Below are 23,736 nucleotides of genomic sequence, written 5' to 3'. Positions count from 1 at the left end.
CTAAAATATTCAGTTCTGGGGCTGGAGTTGGTTTTCCCGCTACTTAACAGACCACACATTCATTTCACTTGTGTCAGATTTACCACATTTTTTTTTTGCTATACACAAAATGATTAGCCATACTGCAAGCCTCGTGCTTGTGCAGCTGGTGTCTGAATCTTTTGGAAGCCAAAAAAGTGGCACCAGCTATGTGCTCACTGCCTTGGCAACATGTAAACTGCAGTGACTCAGACATCCCTGGCGAGGCAATGCTGATGCTGACAAGGCACACTCCTCTGGCAGATTTAGACCCTGACACAGAGTCAAATCGGATTCCAGTCATGCAGCCTAACCACCTCGCTAGTCACAAACACCCGTGTCAGACATCAACTCATAAGCATAAGTCCAGAAAACAGTTACTTTCTTGGCGAATTAATGATTTGGCAGCAGACATGGCTCAACTAAAATCAATGATTCAGGAGCCAAAACCATGCAACTCAGAGGCTCATGTCCTTCAACAGAGTCCTCTTTATATGTCATTTACTTGTCATTCTTCTTTCTCCTTATCTGAAGAGTGTGAGGATGCTATGTCTACAGCTATATCCAGTCTAAGCTTATAATGATCTAGGAGTTGAACCCTCATGTTCAACTCTGGCCTCAGCAACATCTGAAAATGAGTCTGGGTCAGTCTGCAATCACACCAATATACATAAGTTGATCCCCTGTAAGGGAGTCTATACACCGTGCTCCTAGCATCTAGCCCAGGATATGAAGCAACTCTCCACCAACCTGTTTTATGCACAAAGTCAAATGTGGTTAGCACAATCCACAGTGCTGTTCCTTTCCGCATGTTCAAATCAACTCTGCAAAATCTGCTCTCTGTGTTGTGGTCGCACTTTGGGCCTCAAGCCAAAGAAGCTCTGGATAGGAGAGCACAGGTTTCAAAATCATGAAAACCAATAGACACCCTCAAACCTCTAGCAGGTATCTGAATGGGGACAGGCCCAAAACATTGCCCTCCCCATCACTAAAGTCTCCCACAGAGAACAGCCATGAAGGGCTAGCGATGGGACAGCTGAAAATTACCAACTGGACAGTGATTAAATCAGATTAGTGGTCCTGACGACAGTGAAACTTCCATCCATGGCCCCATCCATCTTGAACCCAAGAAGTTCTTCTTCTTGGGATAGAAGTGCAAAGGAAAAAGTATACTATACTATATGTTTGTGGACACCTGGCCATCACACCCGTATGAGCTTTTTGAACATCACATTCCAGATTTAGTTCCCCCCCTTGCTATTATAATAACCTCCACTCCAGAAGGGAATTTCAACATACGGCTGGACCCAATATGTCTTAAACAGAAATGTGTCTTTGTCTTAGATGGACCCAGGCTCTAGCTTGCTGTAGACACAAGAGTTTTCTAACAAAAGGGGTCTGCTTGACAGTAATGCGCTATCAAAAAGAGATAATTACTACAGATGCTTCCCTTACTGGCTGGGGAGCAGTTGGGGCAAAAGGAGCAATGCTCACACAAAATAATATGTGGCAACATCTCAGTCAGCTACATTAACCATTGAGTTTGAGCTCGTCTCTTCGCTTTGCAGATAATCTTTTCAGGTGGGCAAATCCACAGTTTATTTCACTGAAGACAAGTCATTCGGCAGGGCTGTACACCTGTGCAGCAGATACACTGTTAAGACAGTGCATAAGATCAAGGCGTACCGCCAACGCCTGAAGGTGGTAGCCTAACTCCAAGAAAGGTTTGCCAAGGTGCACATGGACCTTTTCACCGATGCCAAGTGAAAACACTACCAAGTGGGTTGACACAGATCTTTGTAATACATCCAGGAATTGTATACAACATTGTAGCTTTAAGGAGTTTTAATGAAGCTGACATACCATCATTTAACCACATAAATTAATCACAAAGTTAAATAAATTAAAAAATTTTTTTTATTACACCTCCATCTGCAACAATTCCAAACTGACAGCTGTGCAGCACATTTATACAGCATGCTACCTCCCGAAGGCAGGCCATATCATAAGGAACTCCAGTCATGCCGCACACACACTTTTCTCCCTCCTCCCTTCTGGTAAGTGGCTTAGCCTAGGCGTACGTGAAGTTTTGGCCTCAGTGGTAATTTTGTTCATATTGAAAAGTATAAAGTTAAAAGACCATATGTGTGTAAACTTGAGGTGGACATAGGCATTGTAAGCATATTAAATAACAAAAACAAAACTGTCCAAATACTTACCTCCCCTCACTGTGTTAAAATATTTCAAAATTCTCTTACTTTTTATAGAGACAATTGAGTTGGTCTTATCAGAAACACTTCTACATTTGACCATGACACAGGAAGCTAACCCTCATAGTATCACACCTAGCTACCATTAAACACTATTCCGTTCAGGCTGAACTTCTGCCCAGAACATGTAAAGCAAATACTTTTTTTTGGGGAGTTTGACGTATTGTCCATTTTATTTTAGGACACTACACTAATAATAGTAAAAGTCTGTACAGTATTTTTATATGTATAATACCACAGAACTTAAATTTATTTTATTTTAAAAATTTAATTTATTTGTTTGCAATTATCATATGGCTTATAATAAGAGCAAAACAAACTGAATTTTACTAAAGGACTACAACAGAAATGACCCTTATGTCTTGTGTATCTATTCTCAATATTACTTACAGAGTTGCATTTATCCTCTGATTGGCCTGCATGTACTATAAAATATATCAAAATAAATCACATAATAGCCCCTAACAAATTAAGTAATGGAACGTTAATAGGGAAAAAGGTCAATGCACTATAAAATATATCAAACTAAATCATATAATAGCCCACAACAAACTGAATAAGGGAATGTTAAATAGGAAAAATATTCAATGTGCACACTTTCCCACACCACACATATGCAAGTACAAAAAACAATCATTACAGGCATGCCTAAAATGCATGTGAAGCCATTAAATAATGTTTCCTTAACTGAAGAAGGGAGCTGAACAATACAAAAAAAATCTTGCCTCATAGTAACTGCGCACGGCATTGCAGAAAGCTTCGTCAGCTACAATCTGTGTCTCTCCTTTAAGGAAGGCCTGAAATCTCTCCTTCACCGCCTGTAGCTGCTGTTTGTTGAGCTGAGAAAAAGAAGACAGACATGTGACAATTTGTTTAATAACAGCAAAGAGTCATATTACGTTACAGTAATCCTTAATGCTCAACGCCTAATGAAATATTTATGAACATATTATTAATTGCTCTCGACAAAGTGAGCTTGATTAATGCTAATGTATACAAAATAATTCTACCTGCACAAAAACTCAACCCGAGCTTAAGGACTAAGATGATGATGATAGTAAGAACAAGAAACTCAACAGTCTCACCTGTACCTACTTTTATCGAGATCTAGTTTGATCTAGAACTGAAGATCTGATTATTGGTGACTGCATATTTCTGCTCTCAGACTTTGTAAAATAGTAATGCGCTGGGCGAAGCATAAAGTCTTACAGTATGAAATTTAGCCTCAACTCCCTTCCACATTGTATTTGCATCCAAATATAGTCTACTTTTATAATACTTCCTCCCCTGCCTTGTTTATGCCAGGGAAAATGTGAAAGTGTCCGCTGGAGCAGCACTAATGTGGACTACAGACAGCGACAGTCATTAAGAGGTGCAATCGAGCACTGGGTAAGGAGATCAGCAGCCAGACACAGTGCACCATTTCATCCCTGCCATTCACTTCAGTGGTGTTGCTCGCTCTCTCTCATTTTGCTGAGCTCCAACTCTGAGTTTTCACCTTCCTCATCTATTTAAAGAGAGATGTCCATTATGAAAACATTTTTTCACTCCTTCGCCCAAAGGTCTTTCTGCTTTCTTCACATTTCAACTATACATTCATCATGCTGTATGATGCCTGCTGTGAACAAAAAGCTTCTTTCTAATATTTCTCTCTATTACACAACCAGTCATTCCAAAACAGCAAGACGCAGACATACTAAGCTTTTGAGCACAACAAAGACTCATTCTACCCAAAAACCATGTGTGTTTGAACCTGGTGTATGAGCCTATGCATGCAGTTCGTGTGCCATGTACACAGCAACGTGTGTTTCTTTCTATCATACATATGTAGCATGAAAAAAGTGCGAAGTCACTGGAGTAGGACTGATTGCAAATTCCATTTAATATACTAAAATCTAAACAAACAGGAGCACCAAATTTTGCATCTATTTTTTTAAAAACAATCAGACAGAAGTCCAGGCTATGAAAATGTGCTGAAAGGACATTTATCTATGGAATAACACTATTTCAGAACAACAACAACAACAAAAATCCAAATGTATGGCAGTCATGTAAGAAATAAAATGTTCTAAAACCCACCAGGCAACTTTTTGGATTCAATACCTAAAATAGATCAAGACTACAATACAATGCAAAATGATGTTGCTGTCTCTTGTTTTGGATATGGTGCACGTACACAATAAGAATGCATAATTACACAGAAAAAACATAATTTTATGGTTCTGTGGTTGGCAATATCAAGCTGGTCCCCAGGTGCTGCAGTTAACTTTAGTTAGTCCAGAGTTGTGATACACAGACAGGCAAATATGGAACCACATGGTGATATGCTTCACTTCAGATTTGTTGCCAGTCATTTAAAATGGAGGTGAGGAGAATTCAAAGACAATATGTATATATAAGAAAGGAATTGTCAATAAATGTCAGAGAATTTAGGACATGGGACAAGGTTTCATTTTAATCGACAAAAACAACAGACGACAGAAACAACAACAATAAGAATAAGAACTTTAAGACACAATTATGATTTAATGCCTATAAAGACTGTATCAATGAAATGTGGCTCAACTGAGCTCTTGCCTCTTGTCCTTTTTTCACTTCTCTACCATTGATGATGGGTTATTTTGCCTTCCTGGGCAAGAAAATCCTCAATATTGTTATGGCAACATCAACCACAGCATGGCAAGCCAGCCATCCATAGCACATTAAGGATGGCATTGGCTATTCTTTATCAGCATGAAAGTACAAAAGCCTCACTAAAGCACTAACACTCAGGATGGGCAAACATCACATTTTCCACTCCTTAAATGAATGCAAATTAGGAGTGTCAAAACATTATAAATAGCAACCACAGAAGCCGTTATAAAAATAAAAAACAAAAATGAATTACATTTCTTCAACAGAAGTTACGCACTTGTGGTTCACTCCCGTCCTTCTCAATTAAGGAATGATGAATTTTGTGCAAAAGTATATTTTCAAATGGGTTGCTTGTTACAAAGTGGAAAAAAAGCAAGGTGTATTTGCAAAGCTGAACTTTGTCTTAGAGAAAACAGTCTGAATGAATACTGCACTCTAAACCAGCGGGTCTCAAAGTGGGGTCTATCTGTGATTTTAACATTTAGTTACAGCTGTGAACATCACAACCTACCATTATCAGTATTAGTATATTGTATTAGTATAACTTGTTCTTGTAGTTATTAGCTTGTTTAATAGGTCACTTGAATTGAACAGGGTGTCAAAAACCAGAATTCAAACAAGAGATCAAAGGCTTGGTGTCATCTTAAATGAGATAATTCTAAGTCGCCCTGAATAAGGGCGTCTACCAAATGCCGTCAATGTAAATGTAGAAAATGGAGCACCGCATTAACATCACCAAGAGCAGAACGTCCCTCCAAAATTTATAAAAGGGCAAGACAAAAAACTTACCAGGGAGGCTACCAAGAGACCTACGGCAACATTAAAGGAGCTGCAGGAATATCTGACAAGTACTGATTACTCTCTGTGACATCGATCTCTCATATTCTTCACATGTCTAGGCTATGGGGTAGAGTGGCTAGACGGAAGTCGTTTCAAAACAAATAAAAAACATCCATGCCCAACTAAATCACCGCAAACTATGTGGCAAAATGTGTTATGTTCTGATGAGACCAATTCCAAAAGGTATAAATCATTCCATAATTGCAATAATTGGTGCAAAAATGGCACACCACCAAAAAAACACCATACCCACAGTGAAGCATGGTGGTGGCAGCATCATGCTGCTTTTCTTCAGCCAGAACTGGGGCTTTTTATCAAGGTGGAGGGAATCATGAATAGCTACAAATACCAGTCAATTTTAGTGCAAAACCTTCAGGTGTCTGCTAGTAAGCTGAAGATGAAAAGGAATTTCCCCTTTTATCACGACAATGACCCAAAGAAGATCAGTGGTTTTGAACGGCCTAGCCAGAACCCAGACCTGAATCCAACTAAAACTCTGTGGGGTGATCTGAAGTGGGCTGGGCACAGTAGATGTCCTCACAATCTGAAGGATCTACAATGTTTTTGCCAGAAAGAGTGAGAAAATATTGCCAAGTCAAGATGTGCCATGCTGACAGACTCTTACCCAAAAAGAATGAGTGGTGTAATATAATTAAAAGGTTCAACAATATAATCAAGCTTAATCAATGTATTACTTTAGGGGTGTGCACACTTATACAACCATGTTACTGTAACTTTTTTATTTTTCCTATTTTCCCTAAAATGTTTCTGATTGTTTTTCACTTCATTTTTACATGGTGTAATTTCACATTGAGAGTGGAAAAAGTCCTGACATGATTTATCTTGGTTCCAATTTTTTTGTGTGTGTAGACATTTTATAACCACTGTAGCGCTGTAGCAGACTGGGATCAGGTGTGCGTAATTAGACGTCTGGTGACCTTGAACGAGGAAATGGCTGTGGCTGTAGGGAAATGAAGTCCATCGATGTTGGGCGGCTATGACGAACTCTGAGAAATTTGGACCTACTTGGACCTAATGTGCTTGGAACTAATGTGCTCTGTCAGTGGAAGGTTCAGGAATATAAAGCTCTTTGGCTCTAATCAATAGACAAAATATTATACATTTTCATGAAATAGATCTTTACTGAGGGTCCTTTGCAATTTATTTTACAAATAAAACAGTCCCTGGTTGCAAGAAATTTGGAGAAACGTTGGCTCTATCCCCTACACTGTCATGACAGTGAATCTCAAGAGCAGGCCAACAAACCAACTGTAACTGCACATGTTCAGCCCAGTAATCAAACACACACACACACACACACACTCATACAGCAAACAGAAGTGTGTCAACATTCCACAAAACAGACCAATTACTGCTGCAGTTAATACTCTTACATCAGTATGACAGCATGCACAGCTGATGGAGAAGAAAATGTGAGAATTGCACAGTATGCAGTGGCTGCAGCTTCAGCTCTGCTTCATGCTGTCTTTTGAGCCAGTACAGCAGACTGCACTGACAAAGCACACTAAAAACAAAACATGAGTTTAAAGAAAACTTGTTATATGTTATGTCTTTTCGAGTAGTGGGGAGTCCATCTAGACAGGCGCAATTATATAATAATCAGAAACTTCCTCATCAGTTCATCACTGTGACAACACTGTGGGATTGTCTGTTAACATCCCGAGGGAGGAAGGAAACTGTCCGGTATGCGATGTTTACTCAGCCATTTCCTTGAATTGTGTTCTTGGAGTTTGGTCTATATGGCAGTGATTTTAAAAAAAAAGTCCTTGATTAGGAGAAGAACGGAGACAGGAATCTGATTAGTGAGTAATTAAAAGAAGAATAAATATATAAATAAGGATAAAAGCTAAAGAAGGAAAATATGAGTGATATTACATTATGAGTAAGTAAGCCATATCTGAAAATGTTAGCTTAAATAGACATGTCTTCTAAGAGGGGAAACTAAATGAGGCACAAATAGTACTGCTAGCAAATAATGTAGTAAAAAAAAACAAAAAGTACAGTAAAATGAAATGAAATAAAATAAACAGAAAAGACATCTGCACCTTCTAGCATCAGACATGATTGTATAAAAATAGCATGTGACAGGCTGACAATGTCGATAGCTCAGATACTGTTAAAAATAAAATCCTCACCATTGACCATGTGACACACTGGTTAGCATTTTTGGATATTATTTTGATTATTATTATATATATATATATAATAAAGGCTCTACATCTAAATAAATAAATAGGGCTTCCAAGTGGCACAACAGAAAACCATTCAAATTATTGTCCAGAGGTCACGAGTTCGAATCCCAATGAGGCCATAGCCATCCGAGGCCAGGAGTCCAAAAGAGCAAAACTAGCCACACTCTCTGTCCCCTGTCAATCACAGTGAAATTAGCCAATCATGAGCGTCCGTGAGCTCATACTTGCAGGAGAATCAGATGGCACTTTCCTCTGAGTGTGTTGCGCTGTCTTGTAATGCTACACGAGCAGCAGTTTGAAAAGATGTGGTTGCCGGGCTTCACTTGTTTCAGAGGAAGCACATGTTAGCCATCACCCTCCCTGATTGGTAGCTGTTGTATGATAGGGGAGGGCTGGTGAGTGGGAATTGGCCAAGACTAAATATTGGAGAAAAAACGAATGAATAAATAATTAAATGCATTAATTAATAAATAAGGTGGGTTTTTCATATATTTAATAAATGGTTGAGTTTTTCTAATCTTTTCTACAGGTATAAAGTCACATATCCACATACTTTAGGGCATAGATGTTTTGAGTGTAAAAGTTCCTTCTGCTGCACCACAACTAAAACGGGGGTGATATATCTGGGCTGAATTTGGGTGAGATAGAGCTGAAAATTGAATTAATCTATATCTTTAGGGTTTAGGGTAGATGTAACACCATCCCTACACAGTTTCACCCAGGTCTCTCTCATTTGACTTTGGGTTTATCTGGGTTGTGCACAGACCGACTCGCACTAAGCTCATTAATACATCCTAGGGATAGTTTTATACTGTGGCTCTCCGGAATGACAGAGCCCCCCATAGGTGATAATGGGTAGAGTCCATTAGGTTTGATGTTGAATCAGGAAATCTCGTAGCTGCAAATAACTAAAAAAAAAAAAAAACAAATCCTTATTGCATAAGTTATATTACTGATCAAGCTGCTCAAATGGCATAAAACACCTCTTTCATAATAATGTTCTAAAATGGCTAAATCCTTTTCAAGCCATCTTCTGAAGATATACTTCAGGTCCAAATAAAATAGTGGAAAATGGAACAAACTGAATAATCAGGCGATTGTTTGTTGCTGTTGATTTTATATCCCAATTATAAATAAAATCTACTAGAGTTTCAGCCATACAAGGATCAGTATTGAGTGAGGGCCCACATCATTATGTGTGAAGAATCTGAATTGGGCTGCCATATAATACAGTTCAAAATGAGGAAAATTTAATCCTCCCTGATCATAGTCCAGAACTAATTTAACCATATGGACCCTAGGGGTTTTATCACACCATGGAAGATGTCTCATCAGTCTGTTGAGATAGGAGTGAAAAACCATGGCAATAGGATAATGAAAGAGAATACAAAAGTCACTCATTCTTATTTGCGTTAATTCAAAAAGTGAGGAAGGTAGGCCCATCTATGTGTTCAAATTCGTCCCCACTTTCTCCAAAGGACTGGCATTGTTGAATGTGTATAGACTCTTTAGATTTCTAACTGCATATATTCCTATGTATTTAAAATCAGTGATGGAGTATTTGAAAGGAAACATATGAGGAATTGTTTTATTATTTATATTTAATATTTTATTAAATGCTAATAATGGCAAAACTTTTTCACATTCACATTTTCATTTATTAGTTGTTTTCTCTAATCTTGTATATAAGCTTAATTTTGATAAAACTGAAAGTTTGCCATTATTGAATGGTTTTCTGTTGTGCCACTTGGAAGCCCTATTTATTTATTTAGATGTAGAGCCTTTATTATATATATATATATATATATATATATATATATATATATATATATATATATATATAATCAAAATAATATCCAAAAATGCTAACCAGTGTGTCACATGGTCAATGGTGAGGATTTTATTTGTAATAATATCTGAGCTATTGACATTGTCAGCCTGTCACATGCTATTTTTATACAATCATGTCTGATGCTAGAAGGTGCAGATGTCTTTTCTGTTTATTTTATTTCATTTTACTGTACTATTTTTTTTTTTTTTTTACATTATTTGCTAGCAGTACTATTTGTGCCTCATTTAGTGTCCCCTCTTAGAAGACATGTCTATTTAAGCTAACATTTTCAGATATGGCTTACTTACTCATAATGTAATATCACTCATATTTTCCTTCAAAATAAGTGAATATTGTCTGTTAAAAAAAATAAAAAATAAAAAAAACGTGTCAGGCCCCATGTCAAGTCCATGAATCTGATGGCTGGCTCATTTGAAAGTGCATAGAGGGCAGGATTAACTGGGCTTCTGTGTTTGGAGCAGAGTTATTTACAGTTATTTACACCACACAGTTGGACTCTCAAATCTGATCTGGTCAGATGTGCATTATTTTTTATAAATGCAGAGCTCGGACAGTAGTGCTGGCTGTAACACGAATGATAGATGTTTATTAAGGTGCTCGTTGTAATATGGTATTGTTTCTATAGTAAGAGCTTATATACAAGGACTTTTATGGTGGATGTGCCACATAATCTAATCATAAATATGTTGTTTAACAAAGAAAAACATATAATTGTTAGTTTTTTGTTAGGGGACATTTATTTAACATTTATGCTTTCATCAGTGTTTTCTAACAGTCACAATGCTTCAGGTTAGAGAAGCTCATATATTCCGGTTTCTCTGTAAAATGACAAGGCGCATTTTTTTTTTTTTTTTACCCCAATTTTCTCCCTAATTTAGTCATGGCCAATTCCTACCCATCAGGCAGCTCTCCCCTACTACAGCTACCAACCAGGGAGGGCGAAGGCTATCACGTGCTTCCTCTGAAGCATGTGAAGCCAGCCAAACACATCTTTACAAACTGCTGCTCGTGCAACATAAGAGGATGGCGGTAACATAAATGGAAGGAAGCGCTATCTACCCACTTCTGCATCCATGAGCTCACAGGTGCCCATGATTGGCTAGTGTCACTGTGATTGATAGGGGAGAGAGAGTATGCCACCCCTCCCTCCCTGAGAGCACGGCCATTCCTGGATTCGAACTTGCAATCACCAGATTAATGGGCAAACATTTTTCTGTTGCACCACACAGGAGCACAAGCTGTGTTTGTGTGTGTGTATGAGAGAGAGAGAGACAGATGGATGGCGATGGAACAATTGTCTATTGCAGCTATAACAAGTGATAACAGGAACTTGTCACACAGACATTCCATAACATTAAATTTGAACTATAAACCGTTAAATGTGCAATGTGTTATTTATTAATAAATTAAACACTGTAATCATTGGCAAACTGCACTCCACACTGTGCAGTTACACACATTTCTGTATAATTGCATGGCTTGTCTGGGCAGAAGCTATAAATAGGTGTGCATTCTGGTCATTTTCACAGCAAAAATACAGACAAAGAGCAAGATCATTGATCACAACTTTCTAAAGCCTGTTGTGTTTGTGCACTCCACAGCCTGTGTTGCTCTGTCTTGCATCTTCTGTTTCACTCTGCCTGTGCAATGCATGGAGTACTCATAGAATTAAAAGTTCTTTCAACTGTTATAACTGTCTCTGGTTTTGGGGCTCTCCCACTAGCGTGGGAACGACGAGCGTGTTTGTGTCTGATAGACCGCCGCAAACATGCGTTTTGACAGCATGAGAACAAAATAAGCCCTTGCCCCCAGGACAAGTTGATGGGGCTTTATGTCTAAATGATTTGTCAGTATTCGTCATTACAAATGATCAGACATTATAGTGGCTGTTATTAATTCTCTGAATGCATACAAATGAATTACGAACTCTGCAGGACATTTGTAGGACAACATCACTAGGATACAGAGAGATGCTAATTCATTCTAATTATTTTTCAATAATAGTTCCAGCTCACTTAGCTGTCTAATGCTTAACAATTCTTGCAGTATATGTGCATCTGCTGCATCTATAATGTATCTTGTGGTATTTGGATGTTGCAATCTGGCTCCCTGTTATATTTCTATAATTTAATCTGTGGTAAGTAAACACAAGAGCAGAGTAGATGATTGGTGGGAAGAGCAATGGAGGAACAGCCCACTGTCCCTGAGATCTGTCACGACTCCTGTCTGCCTGGAGCTGGTGTCTGCTCTCTGCTGATAAACACAAGTATGCTGTGCCTCTGCGCCCACACCATGTTTCCAGCTGTGGAGGATTCTGCCTTCTTTGAGACTGTGTCAAAAAATAATCACATGCAATGGGAAATACCATTACTGCAAAAGCCTGTTCTGGTGTCTACTGAACACCACCACAGGTGCCTACATAAAACTACAAGTCGAACTAGATACCAGTGGCATCACCGGGGATGCCTCCGCCACCAAAAAGTGTAGTCCTTCCAGTAACTAATACCAGAACTACTCTTAAAATATACTTCAAATGTGAAGGAAGCTATTGAAGAAAAAAAAAATTTCAGACATTTGACCTTGCTGTGACCTTGTGACCCTGTTTGGATTAATTTCAAAATCTAATCAGTTCATCTGCGGGTTACATCCTACAAACATTCAGTCACTCGTTCTTGAGATATCACACTACCAGGAATCTCAGACAGACGGATGGACAGCCCAAAAACATAATACCCCCCCACACTGGAACTTACTGTGCCCACTCTCTTGTTTTGGTAGTTTTGTACTGTCTTGTGCTGCACATGTTTGCACTGTGCACTTTATGTAAATATATGTAGTCTCCTGTAGGTGTGTGTTTGTTTTATGTAGCACCTTGGTCCTGGAGGAACGTTGTTTCATTTCACTGTGTACTAACTAGCTGTATATGGTTGAAATGACAATAAAGCCACTTGACTTGACTTGACTTGACCTAGTGACAGAGGCATAAAAATAAACTACAATAAACACAGAGATCACAGAGGAAGATTATGGGACAGAAATCATCAACTGAGAATCAGGTGTAATAGGGGTGTAACAGCGTATCATATCATTTGATACGAGGCTCACATTCCGATACGTCTGTTTATCAAACTATGCTGTACAAGTATTTGCTTTAGATCAATCAACATACAGAGAAATTAGCTTGTGAAATCGGTAACACTGACTATACAGTTCGCTCTTTTGAGGAGGAAAATATACATTACTCATCACAGTTAGCTGGCTAGCTTGTTGCTAACAAAAGACGAACATGTTTTTTTCCACCATTTGTACCTCGAATGCACAGAAGTTGAAAATGACATCATTCTGAGCTCTTCTGACTTCTCACTTCTGAGCTCTTCTGACTTCTCACTTCTGAGGAAAGTCAAATGAGCATAATATGCTATAATAGTAGAGTAATAGCATACCAACCTAGTAGCATATTAATGCACTACTATTTGCATCTGTGCTGACATCACATAGATGAATATGCAAAGACACACACACATTCAATCCGGTTTAAGAAATCACCATGGAGATTTAGAAGTTCACAGCTGCAGATATGAGACTATACATGGTATAGTACAGAAAGTAGGATTCAAAAACACATTTGAGCTACAGAGAGCTGTGTAATCTCAGACACACCCCTTGGGCGTCACACCAGCAGGGTTGTTATGGTTGTAGTTTTTATGCCAAATTGGCATAGACAGAAATATTAAGTCAGTTAACTTGCAAATACTGAGAAAAAGAAGAAAAATGCATCTCTCTTTTTCCAATGCCTTAACTTTTTGGGCAAGTTTCAGGTCTTGCTGTGCAGTTTTTGAGATATAGCTGTGGTGTAAAATTTGCTGAGACCTTGCAACCGTGCACACCTGCACACATTAGCTCTCTTAGGCAGAGTGCTAATGTTTAAGCAGTCATGTTTAATTTTGTTGCAATCCAAATGCACAGATTTTTCTTCTTTTATGCTGCTAAAAGTCTGAATGGATCACATCAACGCTGTGTCATTATTAAGTTTTGTTGTACTATTATAGTGTACTAAAGTGTACTAATATGTTTTTTGTACTATTAAAAAGCTGAATGCTTTAATCAATTGAAAATAAAAACTTAAATCACATATTCACCCAATGCTTATTTTTGCTGTACTGAAAACATATCACATCGGCACGTCACCATGTCGTAGCATATCAGTTTGTGAACTTTGTGGGCATGTAACATTAAATTATGTAGAATCTGTGTGTGTGTGTGTGTGTGTATTTGCAGACAGGTGACATCATTAGAGTAAGACTGCAGGGGGAAAACATGTACACGTGAAGAGCCAAAAATGCTATAGTTAGCTGTTAGACTGAAAAAGATGAGTGCTGTTAAGCAGAGTTTCAGAAAAAGGAAACAGCGAGAAGTGAGAATGCAAGTGAGGAGAACCTGGAACTGAGACCAGAGGCACATTTCTATCAGCACTCTATTTCCACTTCAGTCCCACAATTGGTGTAAAATATGTAGTGCTCTTAAAAAATTATTGTACTTGTAAGATTAGTTTTAAAAACAACTTTTTAATCCGAATCAGCTGATATGTAAAGACAGATGTATGTTACATTCACCTCTGTTTTTTCATGACATTTTTTTTTCTGTGGATAAACATCTGTGGAGCATTGTTCCTAAAATTAAAGTCAGTCATTGTAATTTAATCAAGTTCAGTCATTGTAATTTAATAATCTGCCACTGAATGTGGTACCCATTTGTAAAATATTATCATTAGTGTTTTATATATATATATACATATATATATATATATATATATATATATATATATATGTATATATATACACACACACACATACATACATACAGTCAGGTCCGGAAGTATTTGGACAATGACAGAGTTTTTGTGATTTTGCCTTTATACACCACCACAATGGATTTGAAATAAAACAATCAAGAAGTGATCGAAGTGTAGACTTTCAGCCTTATTTTAAGAGGTTCTACAAAAATATGGCATTTACCATTTAGGAATTACAGCCATTTTACACAAAATACTTCCATTTTCAGGGGCTCAAAGGTATTTGGACAATTGACTGACAAGAAGTTAATTGACCAGGTGCTGTCCATTCCCTCATTATTCCAAGACAAATGAAGCAAATTAAAGGTCTGGAGTTGATATCAGGTATTGAGTTGGCATTTGGCAGCTGTTCGACTGGAGCTACCAATATGAAGTCCAAGGAGATCTCAATGCAAGTGAAGGAGGCCATCATTAGGCTGAAAAAACAACATAAATCTATAAGAGAGATAGCAAAGATCTTAGGTGTGGCCAAATCAACAGTTGGGTACATTCTTAAAAAGAAAGAAAGCACTGGTGAGCTCAACAACATCGAAAGGCCTGGAAGACCACGGAAGACAACTAAAGTGGATGATCGCAGAATCCTTTCCTTGGTGAAGAAAAGCCCCTTCACAACATCAACAGAAGTCAAGAATACTCTGGAGAAGGTAGGCGTATCATTGTCAAAATCTACAATCAAGAGACGCCTTCATGAAGGTAAATACAGAGGGTTTACAACAAGGTACAAACCACTGGTAACATTCAAGAACAGGAAAGCCAGATTAGACTTTGCCAGAAAACATCTAAAAAAGCCTCCCATGTTCTGGAATAAGATTATTTGGACTGATGAAACCAAGATTAACTTGTACCAGAATGATGGGAAGAGAAAAGTATGGTGAAAGAAAGGAACAGCTCATGATTCAAAGTATACCACATCATGTGTCATACATGGTGGAGGCAGTGTTATGGCATGGGCATGTATGGCTGCTAATAGAATGGGCTCACTGGTGTTTACTGATGTGACTGCTGACAGAAGTAGCAAGATGAATTCTGAGGTGTATAGGGTTATACTCTCTGCTCACATTCAGCCAAACGCTACAAAGCCGCTTCACAGTGCAGATGGATAATGAACCTAAACATACTGCGAAAGCAACTCAAGACTTTTTGAAGGCAAAGAAATGGAATATTCTTCAATGGCCAAGTCAGTCGCCTGATCTCAACCCAATAGAGCATGCTTTTCACTTAATGAAGACAAGACTGAAGGCAGAAAGACCCACAAACAAGCAGCAACTGAAGGTGGCTGCAGTGAAGACCTGGCAAAGCATCACCAAGAAGGAAATTCAGAATTTGAGTTTTGCGAACATGGACTCCAGACTTCAGGCAGTCATTGACTGCAATGGATTTTCATCCAAGTATTAAAATGATGGTTATATTTACAATTATGTCACTTTGTCCAAATAACTTTGAGCCCCTGAAAATGGAGGTACTTTGCTGAAAATGGCTGTAATTCCTAAATGGTAAATGCCATACTTTTGCAGAACCTCTTAAAATAAAGCTGAAAGTCTACACTTTGATCACATCTTGATTGTTTTAGTTCAAATCCATTGTGGTGGTGTATAAAGGCACAAAATCACAAAAACACTGTCACTGTCCAAATACTTCCGGACCTGACTGTGTATATATATAGCTGCTTAGCTGTTTAGCTGCTTTATATAAACTGTATTTGAACCACAAGAATCTATTCCCATGTGAAATCTAACTAACGACTCCTGATTTACAGTTTTATTTCAACGCAAAATTTCCATACTGGTGTGTGAGTATGGAAATTTTACTTCATTACTTACTTCAAAAAAAAATTACTTCATTGATGACAGGTGTATGATAATTACTTTTATACATGAGCCACAGACCCCATTATAAAAGGGTTATTTTATCACCCTTATTTGAAGTTTTTTCTTTTTTCCCTAACGTTTCTGTTTATTTTTCACTTGAATTTTGCTGGTTGCAAAAAAATATCACAGTAAAGGTGGAAAAAAGATCAGACATGATTTATCTTGGTTTCATTTTTTTTATGTCACAAAAACCAGCAATTTTAACAGGGGTGCTTAGACTTTTATATCCACTGTGTATTCAATAGACTGGCCAGTAAGAACATATAGTGCTTTAAAACCACAGTAACAACCTTTTTCTTGGCTTTCAGATATTTTATGTTTTTTGCAGAATTTCCAAAACTTACATTCCTCTGGCCCCTACTACTGAGCATACACAATTTGTTTAGCTGCTTTTACTTTTAACATGTCTTTTGAAATAAACATTAGGAGACAAGTAATTTACATCTTGTGGATTGTGTGAAAAATGAAAATGGGTACAGCAATTAAGAAATTTCTGTGTAAAGTCATTAACCACCCACAGGTGAACTGGACTGGCTCAGTGTGTGTGTGTATCCGAAATATTGATTGAACAAATGTGTGGTATGGCAGATCTGTTTGCGTGAAATTGAGAATGACACTCTGTATAAGCAATCGCTCTGACTTTCATGCCTCGTCCTTCAGACTGCAGTATCGTCTCTATGTTTTATGACTGTTTATTTTTGTGCACCTATGTACTGTAATTAAGACATATAAAGCTACATGTGGCTGTCTTTGTAGATGCATATTAATACATTACTGTCAAAGTATCTGTCAACTGTCTGAGAGATGTAACAGTCAGACTTGTCACAGTATGGCACTGACATGCAGATACCTTGGCTGAGATAGGATACAGTATAGAAAGACTTTCTGTTTAATAAGCATGAGAAAGCTTTTAAATAAATAAACAAATAAATTATAACAACAAGTTTTCCTTATTTTATTGTGCAGGAGGTGTATGCAAGTATATTAAAATTAAATGGATATATTTCATGCGAAATATAAAGTAAAAAGTGACACAACTTTTGTAATTTTGCCTCTGTATACTACCACAATGGATTCAAATCAAAATGTGATTGAAGTGTAGACTTTCAGCTTTAAGGTTTAACAAAAATATTGCATTAACTGTTTAGGTATTACAGCCATTTTTTTTTTTTTTACAGAGTCCCTCCATTTTCACAGGCTCAAAAGTAATTGGACAATTAACTGATAAGCAGTTTCATTACCATGTGTGGCCTGTTTCCTCTTTATTTCAGAACAAATTAAGGAGATAAAAAGTCTGGAGTTGATTCCAAGTGTTGAATTTGCATTTGGTAGTTCATGCGAACGTTCATGGGAACGCTCACTATGCAGTCCAATTAGGTGTCAATGCAAGTGAAGGAGGTCGTCATTAGGCTAAAAAAACAAAACAGACCTATCAGAGAGATAGCTGAAAGTTTAGGAGTGGCCAAATCAACAATTTGGTACATTCTTAAAAAGAAGGAATGCACTGGCGAGCTCAGCAATGCCAAAAGGCCTGGAAGACCACAGAAGACAACTAAAGTGGATGATCACGGAATTCTTTCCTTGTTGAAGAAAAACCCCTTCACAACATCTAGCCAAGTCACAAACACTCTTGAGGAGGTAGGTGTATCATTATCGAAGTCTATAATCAAGAGATGCCTTCATGAATGTAAATAAAGACGGTTTACCTCAAGATGCAAACCACTGATAACACTCAAGGACAGAAAGGCCAGTTTAGAGTTTGCTAAAAAAAAAAAAAAAAAAAAAAAAAAAAAAAAAAGCCTGACCAGTTCTGGAACAAGATTATTTGGACTGATGAAACCAAGATTAATTTGTACCAGAAGGACGTGAAGAAAAAAGTATGGAGAAGGAAAGGAAGGGCTTGTGTTCCAAAGCATGCCACATCATCTGTCAAACATGGTGGAAGAAGTGTTATGGCATGGGCATGTATGGCTGCCTGTGGAACTGGGTCACTGGTGTTTACTGATGATGTGACTGCTAGAAGTAGAAGGATGAATTCTGAAGTGTATAGAGCTATACTTTCTGCTCAGATTCAGTCAAAAGCTGAAAAACTGATAGGATGGCACTTCGCAGTACAGATGGATAATGACACAAAACACACTGTGAAAACAATCCAAGAGCTTCTTAAGGCAAAGAAATTAAATGTTCATAAATGTATGACATCTTCCCAATAGAGCATGCTTTTCACTTACTGAAGACAAAACTGAAGGCAGAAAGACCCACAAACAAGCAGCAACTGAAGGCGGCTGCAGTAAAGACCTGGCAAAGCATCACAAGGGAGGAAACTCAGCATTTGGTGATGTCCACAGGTTCCAGATTCAGGCAGTCATTACTGCAAAGGATTTGCATCCAAGTATTAAAAAGAATCCTTATATTTATAAGTATGTTAGTTTGTCCAATTACTTCTGAGCCTGTGAAAATGGAAGGACTATATTAAAAATGGCTGTAATTCCTAAACACCATAATTCCTAACCCTGTAATTCCTAATACAGCGGTTAACACCATATTTTTGTTCAACCCCCTGAATTAAAGTTGAAAGTCTACACTTCAATCACATCTTGATTGCTTCATTTCAAATCCATTGTGGTGGTGTACAGAGGCAAAATTACAAAAATTGTGTCACTGTTATGGACCCAACTGTACATTAGGTATATTTATTAATGTAATTTCAAATGTTTCAAAGGATGTTTGATGGTCAGAATGTTAACACCACAACTGTATCTGGTAGTGCAGTGTCTTGTAGTGCAATTTCATAAACACTGATCGCTACAATTCAGCATTTGTCAGAACAGCACTTCACAGCCCCTCAACTGAGACAAATCAACATCTAACACTGAATCACACAGACTGCCTATTTCACACCTAACCATATTGCCTTTGATCAGCACTGTATAAAGACAGGAGAGTAAGCAAAGGGGGGTGTCGCTGTGAGTCAACAGCTCTGTGCTGTTCCTTAATTGGTCAATCATATCTCCAAATAAACATGCTTTTCATTAAGTTACATGTTGCTGGTATACACTGTGATGTTCCTAAGGAAATCTTTGTAGTCAGTAATAAAGACTCAGCAATCAGTAAGTCAGTAATTCATCTTCAGCAACAGCTTTATCCTAGTCAGGGTCTGGGTCATGGTGGACCCAGAGTCTATTCCAGGAAGAGTTGGAAATGACGTGGGAATACACTCTAAATGGGATGAAAGTCCATCCACACACCCCCACAGGCAATTTAGCATTGCCAATCCACCTACTGGTATGTGTTTGGGAAGTGGGAGGAAACCCAAGTGAGCACCGGGAGAAGATACACAGAAACTCCACACAGACAGCAACCAAAGCTCAGTATCGAACAGGGGACCGTGGAGCTGTAAGACAGAAACACTACCCACTGTCCCCTCGCCGTGCCACCCTTGTTTAAATGTAATTAATCAAAAAATGTTTTTTTTCCCCCACTGACCAATACAGACACTTTAAGTGATTAGTACATTTGTGCATTTTCACCAGTTAGACCTAAGTGAAGTTCTCCTGCAGTCATTTTCAGCTGCTGAATGCAGTGTGATGACAGGTCACAGGGTTGAGGAAACTGCCCCTGAAATGGCTGCATCAGTGAAGATAAATTAGCATTTCTTATCTTGCTCTGCATTAAAATTAAGAGAAGCAAAGAGACAGCACTCTAATGTTAAATGTAAAACCAGTCCGGGGCTGATAAAAATTCTATATTTCAGAATTCAGCCTGACACTGCTGTCATCAGTATCATTAGTAAAGAGAAGTGAGTCATTACTGCTGGCAACCCTCCCCGCCCCTGCCACCATGTGTCACAGATGAGCTGGTCTGGTATACATCATGAGCATTCCAGCACTTTCCAGCACTCTAGTACAAGTTAATCATCATCCAACAGGTTCAGGCAGCTTAGTCTCACATTAACATTAACACTGCTTAGTACAGTTATGAATGGGGTCCTGTGTGTGACCTGATCTCACAAACTACCTTCAGAGGTGGTTTAGGATGCATATGACCACATATACATACTCACATTTGTAGTGTGAAAGCCAAAGCATCTCAATGTGTCCCGAACAGCAATGAAGAACCAACTAATCAGCCGTGTCATTGCCCTACCTGGCGAATACATAATCATTGGGAGACAATTTGGAAATCACATTAAATTTTAGAGTTCTCTAGGCTAAAGGTTGGATAAAGGTGATGCTATAACAGCAGATACAAAAGAGTATTTCACCGTCTCATCACGTTATGGTAAGTTTTTTTTTTTCTTAAAATGTTTCTATTTGTTTTTCACTTGAATTTTGTTGGCTGCTATATCACACTAGAGGTGGAAAAAGATCTGACAGTTTATCTTGGTTTAATTTTTTAGCCTACATAACAAAAACCTGCAATTTTAACAGAGTTGTGTAGACTGTTTATATCCACTTGCTTCTTGCTACCTGATCGATAAGTACACTTATCTCTACAGAGTATGTTTTACTGACATTATTTCAGGATGGTTATATACACCACCAAAGCAATTAAAAACTAGAACAACATGCAGAACTAACATTAACTACTTGGACTCACAAGCTTCCCATTGTTATGGTAACGCTGACATTAAATGTTGTTAATCGCCTGTGCATAAATTTGGTTCGGATTACATGTAACCGACATATAAATAGAGATTTTTTTAACAGTTTGCATTTAGAGTTTAGAATGCATTTAAACACTTTGTTTGAAATCTTGAATGAAGACCTTTAGATTTTGGATCTCTTTTCATGTAAGAAAAACCAGTGTTTCAACAAAACACCCACTTTCTGTCAGTGGACTTCCTGAAGTCCTTGAAGGCATGTGAGACAATATTAACCTAAAAGTGCTCCATGGAGGAAAATGTGGAGAAGGAAAAAGTCCATTGCGCCACACCATGACTCACCAACACTGAATACCAAAGAGATGGGCTTATATAACTCAGTACAGAGATATGTGTCTCATGGAGAGAATGAAAGTGACAGGGATGACAAAGAGGATGGGACTGCCTCTGGTGAGCCGCTCGCCTGTCAGTCTCACCACTTGAGTGAGCACGTCTCCAGTGGTGGGAAGGAGGGAGATCTGCTTATATAAACTTCTACACAAAAGCTAGCAGGAACAAAAATAACCAAACGTTCTGGTGCCAAAGGATTAGACATATGTGGAGAGCAGGGACATGTTTTAGTGTGATTTCCCAGCTGTAATTCCTTGTCACACAGAATCACATGTAGGAAGCTTGTTACAACAACAGGCACATGAGAGCAAAAATTATTCCAATAGTGAAAAGGATCGAGGGAGGCATCAAAAGGAGGAAAACAGAGAGGGGGAGTCAAATAGATTAAAAATAGGGTAGTGGGAGAAGCCGAAAGGGGAATACGTACACGCATGCATGCACGCACACACACACGTGCACACGCACATACACACACTTGTCTTACTATCCTTGTGCAGGCCTACCACTGATATAAATCTAATTAGTGGCAAGCCTACATAAATCTAACCCTACCCTTTACCTTAGAAACAAAAAGAAGAAGAAAAAAACAGTTTACTTCATGGAGATTAGCACTTTATAACTGTCAGCTATCCTTGTGTGGATGTATGTTTCCCATCAAGATATAAAAACATGTTCCCACACACACACACACACACACACACACACACACACACACACACACACACACAGCACTTATATAAAAGAAAATAAGTAGCCAGTAGCCAGCAGCCTGCCAGTGGGGTTATATATTTACATTTGTATTTATTTGACTTATTCAGCAGACAGTTCAAGTAGGAGCAATACTCATGCAGAATATTTAGATAAATGTTTGGAAATACAGTAAAGTGCAGGAACACACTGGCCAGCTGTAAATTCAAATCTGTGCAGTAACAGTAGCATGCCATAAAACACTGACACATTGGCAACACCCTGCACATATGTGCCCATTCCAAAACCATGGGCATTAACACAGAGTTGGTCCCACTCGTGCTGTTATAATAACCTCCAGTCTTCTGGGAAGGCATTTCACTAGATTTTGGAGCGTGGCTGTGGGGATTTGTGATCATTCAGCCACAAGAGCGTTAGTTAGGTCAGATACTAATGTTGGGCGAGGAAGCCTGGGGTGCAGTCAGCGTTCCAGTTCATCCCAAAGATGTTTAATGGGGTTGAGATAAGGACTTAGGCCACTCAAGTTCTTCTGCTTCAAACTTGGCGAACCATATCTTCATGGACCTTGCTTTGGGCGAAGGGGCACTGCCATGCTGGTACATGTTTTGGCCCCTTAGTTCCAGGGAAGGAAAATATTACTTCTACAGCATACAAAGACATTCTAGACAAATGTGTGCTTTCAACTTTGTGGCAACATTTTGGGGAAGGCCCATATATGGGGTGACGGTCAGGTGTCCACATACTTTTGGCCATAGAGTATAAAATCACAGAGAATATCACAGTCAAAATAGAGTCTCCGATACTGAAATCCTGCTTTTGATCCTGGTGAGCTTGTAAGCATAAAACTGTCCAGGTTCTTTTTTAAAGTTTTTAATTGTAGTTTCCCAGTTAAGTAGGTTTAGATTGATGCTGATACAGTGCACCCTAGAATTATTTTCTTGTTCATAAACCAAAGCAAAATGAGAGTGTTAAGGGCCTTGCTAAAGGGCCCAACAGTGGCAGACACCCTTCTGATCAGCCCAGAGCCTTAACCACCAAACCAAAACTGCGCTAGTAGCAACTACTTGTACTAGGATCAACTACTTGTACTAGGATCAACTAATTAGCCAACACAGAAAACAAAACACTGAAAAACAAGAAAAAAAAAGAGTGCAGTGCAGTGCTTCAATTCTAGTGCAATGCAATGTCACCTTGCAATTAAACGCATTTAGCAAAAATGAAGATGCAAGCCAGATGCAAAAATGTTTTCTACGTACAAAGTGAGCACACCAGAACTCATAGCCTGAAAGTTAGAAAAAGCTTGCAAGGGCCCACATGCATTTTCCCATATCTATTAATGCACTCATCCACCCAAATGCCAATCATACTTTTGAGTACTCCTAAATACAAATTCTCGAATCTGACCGGTAAATACAATGATGATTAATTTTCTACAACCGCAAGGCAAATTAAGGCAAATTACATGAATCCAATACCAGTGTTCTAATA

At 38.3% G+C, this 23,736-nt stretch overlaps 1 protein-coding gene across 5 annotated transcripts in view; it reads right to left on the bottom strand.

The window, feature by feature from the left end:
• Positions 1–23,736, bottom strand: part of cadps2 (Ca++-dependent secretion activator 2) — a 130,289-nt gene that overhangs the window by 100,448 nt on the left and 6,105 nt on the right. For all 5 annotated transcript variants that reach the window (XM_034307324.2, XM_034307325.2, XM_026919048.3 and 2 more), the window contains exon 2: positions 3,014–3,127. In XM_034307324.2, the coding sequence (XP_034163215.2) occupies positions 3,014–3,127 (114 nt within the window). The remainder of the gene's footprint in view (positions 1–3,013; positions 3,128–23,736) is intronic.

This window comes from Pangasianodon hypophthalmus, chromosome 9, assembly GCF_027358585.1.
Source record: "Pangasianodon hypophthalmus isolate fPanHyp1 chromosome 9, fPanHyp1.pri, whole genome shotgun sequence".
In the NCBI taxonomy this organism is placed as follows: Eukaryota; Metazoa; Chordata; class Actinopteri; order Siluriformes; family Pangasiidae; genus Pangasianodon; species Pangasianodon hypophthalmus.
This window is presented reverse-complemented; position numbering and strand designations above follow the sequence as displayed.